Here is a 9312-nt window from a genome sequence, read left to right on the forward strand (position 1 = left end):
ATATTATATGATCTTTTCTGCCAATAACCAATACATTGATCCTTCATAAATCTCTGGTTAGTCTGCCTGACTTCAGTTGCCAGCAGGAAGCAGCTGACGATGTTTCCATGACAACAACCTCTGATCCCTGAGCAAACAAAGCTGCTGATGATTTTGAAGGTGAACACGTGATGGATAAGAACTTCGTGGGGCTTTTATTGTGAAAAGCTGCAACTTTGACTCAATTGAGCTTCATATGAACATCCTTGAATGCAAGGACGTTCATATGAAGCTCAATTGAGTCAAAGTTGCAGCTTTTCACAATAAAAGCCCCACGGAGTTCTTATCCATCACTTCTTTTAAACTGAAAGTACAGAAACTGTTACTGTCAGAGATTTTTTTATACAAGAAGGTAAAAGATTTTTACTATTTAAAAATCAAAGTAACAAAAGAATGAAAATAAATAAATGCTGGGCATGTACTTACACCTGGTTTAATACTGCAGGAAAGCGCAGCACCCACAGCCTCATCGAGCTCAGTGCGTCTGAACTCTGAGGTCCTGCTGGAGTCACAGTCAAACTTTGACAGACGTCAGAAATCTCTCAGATCAGGAAATAAATTACAGAAAAAAATTAAGACAAAAGAAAAAATACGGACGAGTTCAGCCTCTGAAACAAGAAGTGTTTCTGCTTTCATTCTGACGATGTCATCTCTGTGTATGAGCTGTTCACCTGTCCACAGCTGTCTGCCTACAGGGATACAAACAAAGTGAAGAAACTGTCAGTTATAAGAACCCAAACAAAAATACATTTAATCATTTATACATGTGCAGTTTTTTTGGTTGCAGAGTGTCCTTCAGTGACAAAAACTGATCATGACAATAAATTAGTTCTGATGAATTTAGAGGAAACCCTGGTTGGAATTTGAAAGTTTGAGCCGAGTTTTACCCGTCAGTGTCGATGTTTCATCTCCTCAACTTCAGGAGGAAGCGCTGAGCACTCTGCACCGTATTCTGAAACAAAGAAAAACCACAATAGGAACCGATTAAAGAAAAACCACAATAGGAACCGATTAACCGTCAGACCGGCCAACACTCCCAATCTTCCGATTTTAAGACCACCCCCATTTTCACCCCATTTCCCCATTTTCGAAACTCCTCAGATTTGTGTGTTTGTTTCCTAAGTTGCTGCTTACATTTTCAACTGAACTAGATCAGCCGATATGCAGACAATTTTCTTTTGTACCTATTAAATCTTAGACCATCAGGCTCCATGTTTTCTACTGTTTTCACTTTGTTCTGCACATATAGCATACAGTCAGGTCCATATATATTTGGCCACTGACACAAAAAAGAGGTTTTTTTTTGCCTGTTTACTGAAACATATTCCAATTATAGTTATATGACGAACATGGACATAATGTGGATACCCTCAGCTTTCATTTGAGCGTATCCACATTCAAATTGGATGATGGGTTTAGGAGTATCAGCTCCTCAACATGTGCCAACTTGTTTTTAAAATAAAAAGTAATTGGACAGTTGACTAAAAGGCTATTTCATGGGAAGGTGTGGGCAACTCCTTCATGTCATTATCAATTAAGCAGATAAAAGACCTGGAGTTTATTTGAGGTGCGGTGCTTGCATTTGGAAGATTTTTCTTGAGCAGAAAACATGCAGTCAAAGGAGCTCTCCATACACGTGAAACAAGCCATCTTTAAATTGTGAAAACAGAATAAAAACATTAGAGAATACAATATTAGGAGTGGCAAAATCTACAGTTTTGGTACATGCCGAGAAAGAAAAAAAGCACTGGTGAACAATGCAAAAAGACCTGGACATCCACGGAAGGCAACAGTGGTGGATGATTACAGAATCATTGAAGAGAAACCCCTTCACAACAGCCAACCACGTGAATAACACTCTCCAGGAGGTAAAAGTACGGATATCCAAGTCTACCATAAAGAGAAGACTGCATGAAAGTAAATACAGAGAGTTCAGTGCAGGGTGCAAGCGACTTGTAAGCCTCATGAATAGAAAGGTTAAACTGGACTTTGCTGAAAAACATCTAAAAAAGCCAGCACAGTTCAGGAAAAACATTCTTTGGACAGATGAGTTTAAGAAAAAGGTGGGGAGACGGTGCCGAACAGCTCATGATCCAAAGCATACTACATCATGCACACATTTTGCACAATTTCCTCCTGTAAAAGTCATATTTGTATATATTGGACCTATTTCTTATATTTTGTTCTAAAATATTGTATTATTTAATTTAGTTCAGCCTGTTACTGTTATTGTCTTGAAGTGGTTGCAACCAACATAATTTCCTTAGGGATGATTAAACTATTCTGATTCTGATTAAAACACAATGGAGGCAGTGTGATGGCTGCCAGTGGCACTGGGACACTAGTGTTTATTGATGATATGACACAGGACTGAAGCAGCTAAATGATTTCTGAGGTGTTCAGAGACAAACTGTCTGCTCAAATCCAGCTAAATGAAGTCCAGTTGATTGGACAGTGTTTCATAATACAGATGGACAATAACCCAAAAATACAGTCAAAATCCAGGAGTTTATTAAAGCAAAGTGGAAAATTCATGAATTACCAAGTCAGTTAGCTGATCTTAACCCAACCGAGCATTTCACTTCATGATGTCCATGACTTCAGGTTGTCAGTGCCAGCAATAAGTTTTCAACCAAGTTAGAAATGAATATTTTATTTTCACTTATTTAATTTGTCAGATTACGTCTGAGCCCCTGAAATGAAGGAATTGTGTTAAAAAATATTTATCGCCTTTTTATGCAATCTTTTTGTTCAACCCAACTTAAAGCTGAAAGTCTACACTTCAACTGGATCTGACTTGTTTCCTTTAAAATTAATTGTGGTAATGTACAGAACCACAAAAGCTGTGTCTGATTGGATGAAAGAGCTCTTATGAGGAGATCATTTAACCTGTTTTAAGTTTTTGTCATTCATGCATCTAAAATGATTTGATTTCATTTGAATTTGATAAAAAAATAAAAGTATGTAATGCTCAAAAGTAAAAGAGTAAAATCTGATGAGACTGAAAAATAAAACAAAAATAAAAACATAAATAAATAAAATAAAATAAAATAAAATAAATACCTCCATGAGCATGGCCACCGTCATTGGCCCCACCCCTCCTGGAACAGGTGTGATGTATCCTGCTCTCTGACTGGCGGAGGAGTAGTGAACGTCTCCAACCACTCGCTTACCGCTGGGCCTTGTCTCATCTGTAGCAGGGGTCAAAGGTCACAGAGTGAATCATTTTAAAGAATTACAGTTTTAAAGCTCAGAGCTAAACTTGGTCATTGGTTTATATTTTCCACTGCAGATCATTTTAGGATTGATTCACTCGCAGGATTGTTTCCACCCAGCTGGGGTTCCTGTGGAAACAATCCTGCTTCTGATTGGTTAAAAGAAAAGAAAAAAAAACAAGCTGCTGGCTGGAAAAAGGAAGTCAATAAGCGTAAGGGGATGCTGATACCGGGGACATGGTTAATTCCACAGTCAATGACCACGGCACCCTCCTTCACCCACTCTCCTCTCACCATCTCTGCTCTGCCGGCCCCCACCACTAGGATATCAGCCCGGCCCACCTGCAGACGCAAGAAGTGTTTGAGTGATGGAGGCAATCTGTTCTGTTTGATTTTAAAGGTGATTTTGTTTGAATTTTAACTTTTTAATTTTGCTTTTTAGGTTAGCTTTTATTCATTTCATGATTTATTTCGTATCTGCATGTTGTTACCTGCTCAGGTAGGTCAGGTGTCTTTGAGTGGCAGGTGGTCACAGTGGCATGGTTCCACAGCAGCAGGTCGTGCATCGGAGCGCCAACGATTTTACTGCGACCAATAACCACCGCGTGCTTCCCCGCCACAAACACGCCTGCACAGGTACAGGAAGTCACAGGCAAAGGTGTTTACTGGAACTGTCAGTGATGATGTTTGTATGTCTGATGAACAACAAACACATGATTTCAGATTTACAATCATGTGGTTACAATTATGTGTCTGCAGCAGGTCTTTACACCTAACCACCGTTTATCCCCAGGAGACGCATCCGCCACTTTCAACGAATGACATAATGTTCACAGTGTTCCCAATGTTCTGAATGTTCTCGGTGTTGCCAATAGTCCCAGCTTTCTGAATGTTCTCAGAATTCCCAATGTTCCCAGTGTTTCTAGTGTGCTGAATGTTCTCAGTGTTCCCAGTGTTCTGAATGTTCTCAGTATTCCCAATGTTCCCAGTTTTCTGAATGTTCTCAGAATTCCCAATGTTCCCACTGTTCTAAATGTTCTCAGTGTTCCCAGCAGTCTGAATGTTCTCAGAATTCCCAATGTTCCCAGTGTGCTGCTACCTGTCTGTCTGATGAGCTCCATGCAGGCGTTGGGGGTGCAGGGGATGAAGCAGTCATTCAGATCTCCTCGAGACAGTTTACCTGCATTAATGCAGCTCAGCCTGCACACACACACACACACACACACACACACACACACACACACACACACACACACACACACACACAGTGTTAGTGATGAGTATTTGGTGATGAACACAGGAAGTGATGCGCTCACTGACCCATCTACGTCTTTTTGCGAGGACACAGCGTTGGTGACGAACTCAGTGTCAATGCAGTTTGCGGAGTCCAATGGCAGCTGCACGATCAGACCGTGTACGCACGCGTTCTCGTTCACAGACATGATGCTGTGCAGCACCTGCAGGGCGACAGAAAACAAGAACCAATCAGACCTTCGATCACGTCACGGAGAAAAGATGATGACGATGAAGATGATGCATGAAGACCTCGTCCTGCGTGGTTGTGTTCGGCAGCCGGATATGTTTGGCTTCAATTCCAACCTGCAGGAAACAAAGTGAAGCTGCATCAGCCCACTGTGTGCGTGTGTGTGTGTGTGCATGTGTGTGTACGGAAGGACCAGAGGTTATGGTTAGGTTGAGGCTGAGGTTTAAGCTGAGGGTTAAGGTTAGTGTTACGGCCCCTAGCCTTGGAAGAAGTGAGCCAGACTTCCTTCAAGCAAATTTGAGTGTGACAACACACTCAGACAATTGGCTGCCTGGGAACCTGTAAGCCACAGGTTCCCAGGCAGCCAATTTCCTCCAGGGAAAGTCTATTGGACCAGCTGAGGGATGCTAGACCAATCAGTGACTGATTGGGCACACTTGCATCTTTAAAAGTAGGGATGGGTATCGTTTAGGTTTTATCCGATACCGGTGCCAAATCGGTACTTTTGAAACGGTGCCGGTGCTCAAACGGTGCTCAAACCGGTGCTTAAAGAATGGAGAACACAAAATTGGTCCAAAAACCTCTCATGTTCAGCTGTTTTTTGTAAAAAGATAACAATGTTAGCCTTTTCTGCAGCTATGGGGCATATATGGTATCACTCTTGGCTGGAAGCAGTGCTTAAACAATGGAAAAAACACAAACTTTGTCCAAAAACCTCTCATGTTTAACTGTTTTCCACTTTTTCTTTGGTCATTTTAGCCTTTTTAGCCAGGGTGAAGGGAGTATCTGCCATCAAACAAGAAGACAGCTGCATGTAGCTATGATGATGTTTGCTAGCTCACCTTACATGCATTAATGTAATAACGTGGTTAGCCTACTCAACGTAAATTAGCTACTCACGCAGAGAAGAACGGCTGCTGCCACCATCATCCGTCATCATTTCTGCTACACTGGCAGGGCTAGGGGCCAGGACTCTCCTCTTCGTGTTTTTGGGAGATGTTGCATAACAGGCAACCCACCGGCAGTAGATGTGCTCGGTGTGAGGTCTCGCGGCAAGTTATCAAATACGGCGCATTTCTGGGCTTTTAAAAAAAACGCTATGCGTCGCCAGGTGTTTCATCGGATTTGAGGTGTTACCTCCTTTGACAGTATCACAGTATCAGCTTAAAGCACTTGTTGCAGGCTGCTGAGTTTGCATCTTTTGCTATGAAGTACAGCCAGACTTTTGACCGCTTCGCCTTGGACATTTTTAATCTGTAGCTCTGCTCTAACAGAACGTACGTACCTGGCCCCGCCTACTATCCTCGGAAACGTAAAATGATTGGCTAGAATCTAAAGTGTATCACAGCTCAGGAAAAAAACGCACCGAAATAAAGCACCGAAATGTGCGCTGCTTTTCGGTCTGGTTACTACCGTTTATGTCAGAACCGGTGCCATCATGGCACCGGACACCGGTACCCATCCCTATTTAAAAGGCTGAAGAAAATTCATTCTGGGTCTGCTGTTTTCAACTGAGTGTGCAGTCTGCGTGCTTCTGTCTGGTAACCTTGTTTGTAAATCCCTGTCTCGACTGAGATTCTCTTGAGTAATGTTAGTTGTGCTACAGCCCATGGGGCTAATTTTGATTTCTACTGGTTGAAGCTTTAAGCGAGGAAGTTGTTTTTGCATCGGTTGTTTGTTTGTTTGTAGTAAATGCTGCTATTATTTTTCAGTTCTCTGAGTTTTTTTGTAATAAAACATTTTCGACTCCGATCTTCCCCGTGAGAATCTCATTTATGTTACCTCCCTTAACCCCTAGCAGAGATGGTTCGTAACAGTTAGGGTAAGCAACTAAGGAAAATATTGTCAATTACATGTCTTCACTAAGATAGGAAAACGAGTGTGTGTATGTTGGTCACCTCAGCTGCAGCCTTCAGTTTGGTGCTGATGTACAGGTTAGAGTCATCTCTGTCTCCCACCTGTGACACACACATACAGTTAAAAATAGCCATCCTGCAGGATCCTGCATCCTTCTCATTCTCTGACATGTTTGTTTCCTCCTGGAGGATCCTGAGCTGCTCCCGACTTATTTGCGGCTTTTTATTTCTACATCATTCGTGTTTTTAATTTTACTGACAGAACTTCTTTGATTTTTGGTCGCTCGTTTTTGTCCCCTCAGGTTAAACTGCTGTAAGATTTTGGAGGTTTGTCCCATTTTTCACAAACAGACTGAAAATGATGGCCACGCACTCAGCAGTCACAGGTGTTTCTAATGTTCTGTCATTTATATCATTGAGGTGCACACGTCACCTGGTCACTGCTCTGCCGTAAACAGAAACGAGATGGGAGGCAGTCACATGTTTGTGTGTTTGTGTGAGAGGACCAGGAGCTCCAGCCTGAGCTGGGAGTGGAGGTCAAAGTTCAGTTGACTGGTTTCATCTGGTCACAAACACTAAAACAAAGCTGCTTTTTGTTGACAGGTGACAACAGGTGTGCACAGGTAAACTGCAGAGAGCAGCCCCGGGTAAAGTCTAGTCTGAGTTATGATGGCGGAGCTCAGAGAACGACCTGATCAGGTCACTGTGAGGTTGTTAGAAAAAAATCGGTTTGAAGTATCGCTCCATCCAGAAGGGGGCGCTTCAGGCTCTCACCTGCAGGACCACCAGGCCCGGTCTGAACCCGGAGAACTGACTCGCCATCTTCTCCACCTCCTTCTTCAGTCTCTCCCTCACTATTCTGCACACACAGCCGCAGGGCTGGGGTCAAAGGTCAGACAGTTAACGGACTCAGAAGCCGTTCTGGTGGGTTGAGACTTACTTGGACGTTTTGTTCCCGGAGATGACAGTTGCTATGGAGTGCAGGCTTTGTTGGTAACCGGTGGCCCTGACACAGAGCGAGTGGGCGGCCAAGGACAACATGACTAAAAGAGAGAGCAAGAGAGAGAAAGAGCTTCAGCTGACTGAGGATAATCAATAAAATGGATGGAAAAATCTGGAAACATCTGGAAATGTGAGGGGTGATAGGCAAACCAAACTTTAGGGACTTTGATCAGCTGTGACTGCGATGCATAAAATTCACAAGTTCAGAAACATTCCTGAGAAAAAAGACCTGCAGACGTTTTTACAGTGTTTCATGTCTTTATCCTCTCTGAACGTTTATCCAGCTTAGAATGGATGTGACCCAACCGATACACACGAGCTCATGACATCAACATTAAACGTTCTCTTATTTCCTGTTAGGACGATAGCACTCAGAAAGGCCGACGACACAAAATAACCCAAGAGTGAAAAGAGCAAACTTAAAGTCAAACAAAATGCCAACCGGGGCCTCAGACGGACCCAAAGCAAGAGAAAGCTCTGATATCACGAGAGGCAGGAGCTCCAGGGCAGACAGGGTTAATAACTGCAGCCGTCTCCCACAAACTGTGAGCGTGTTTAACTGTTTTCCTTCATTGTAATCCTCATCATCATCAGCACAAAGTAAACAGAGACTGAAAAAGCAGAGATACACAGAGTGACAGTCTCTGAATCTGTGATGGCTTCAAAATGAAGAACCTTTACTTTTTCTGAACTTTAATGAAGTATAAAAAGCTTCATTAAAGGTTTGGAGGGTTGTTTAAAGTTCACCGTCAGCACTCGCAGCTGCTTTTCTAACCTCACAGTGAAGCTCACATGTTAATGATTACAGCCGCTCTGCAGAGAAGAATTGAACCGAGACTTGTGCAGCTTCACACAAACACACACTCCTCTGCAGCGCTGCCACGTTCACCTCCAGCAGCTTGAAGTTTTCCAAGATTCCCGAAACTTCAGGAAACTCTATGCGACTTCAAGAAAGCTCCTGAAAGCTGCACAAGCACAAAGAGAAGCTGAAAGAGCAGCAGCTTCATACCTGAGAGGCAGAGCAGAGGCAGTGACAAAAAGCTGCAGCAGATGTTTCCGTCTCTGTGGAGCTTCTGTCAAAGTAAGGAAGCCCAGCAGTGACAAAAATACTATGTGAGGAGGGAGAGAGGCAGCCACAGCATCTGACAGGAGTTAATTATTGACTGAACGGGTATCGCTTATTGATCGATCAGACTGAGCTGGGTATGTGGACAGCTGCACACTTCTCCTTATCTCACCTCGGTCTACAGAAGCTATGCTCATGTAGGTCTTTACTTACCTGCGCTGAGTTACCTGTACATCTGTCCACATGCTCAGAGTGCACACTAGCTCAACTTGACTTTATGAGCAGGAATCCACTGATCGTGTGGTGTGTGGGTCACAGTCAGGAGCAAAGACCAAATCTCACATGTTGTAAAGTCTTTGTGCTTTTAAACACAAATAAAAAGTCATCTGATCATTGTTCCATTTCCTGAGCTGAGTATAACATGAGATTAACTAAAAGGTAACAGAGCTTTTATTTTGGTATAGTCCTATGACAAAAAGGAAATAGTTATACAAGTCAATGAATTTGAGTAATCAGAAAAAATAAAATAAATACAATCTCTCCTTCCTGTCCACACTGGGACCACAGTGACTGTTAACTTTATTCATGTTATTTTATTTACTATAAGTATTTGATCACAGAAACATTCATGCTGGCCGTACACTTACAGCT

At 42.6% G+C, this 9312-nt stretch overlaps 1 protein-coding gene across 2 annotated transcripts; it reads right to left on the reverse strand.

Moving 5' to 3' along the window:
• Positions 1-303: 303 nt before the first annotated feature.
• On the reverse strand, positions 304-8689 carry LOC146692623 (C-1-tetrahydrofolate synthase, cytoplasmic-like). 2 transcript variants are annotated; one of them, XM_085432782.1, is made up of 12 exons: positions 8605-8689; positions 7534-7636; positions 7368-7452; positions 6636-6695; positions 4800-4853; positions 4575-4711; positions 4354-4454; positions 3746-3882; positions 3485-3596; positions 3103-3230; positions 927-991; positions 304-728 (listed from the first exon to the last, which is right to left on the reverse strand). In XM_085432782.1, exons 2-11 carry the CDS (start codon positions 7632-7634, stop codon positions 944-946), a joined length of 963 nt encoding a protein of 320 aa, XP_085288908.1. In that variant the 5' UTR covers positions 7635-7636; positions 8605-8689; the 3' UTR covers positions 304-728; positions 927-943. The 2 variants fall into 2 exon arrangements, with proteins under 2 accessions (XP_085288908.1, XP_085288909.1); XM_085432783.1 differs by lacking the exon at positions 6636-6695.
• Between the last annotated feature and the right edge of the window lie 623 nt (positions 8690-9312).

The sequence above is a fragment of the Copadichromis virginalis genome, linkage group LG15, assembly GCF_057382275.1.
Source record: "Copadichromis virginalis isolate Kocher_CV1m ecotype Utaka linkage group LG15, C_Virginalis_male_GT1.1, whole genome shotgun sequence".
NCBI lineage: Eukaryota > Metazoa > Chordata > Actinopteri > Cichliformes > Cichlidae > Copadichromis > Copadichromis virginalis.

Coding starts and splice junctions, on each gene's coding strand:
- LOC146692623 (XM_085432782.1), bottom strand. CDS start 7,634: ATGTTGTCCTTGGCCGCCCACTCGCTCTGTGTCAGGGCCACCGGTTAC. Junction 3,883..4,353: donor GGAGCTCATCAGACAGACAG/GTAGCAGCACAC, acceptor GTACCTGTGCAG/GCGTGTTTGTGGCGGGGAAG. Junction 3,231..3,484: donor TGGAATTAACCATGTCCCCG/GTATCAGCATCC, acceptor CCCCTGCTACAG/ATGAGACAAGGCCCAGCGGT.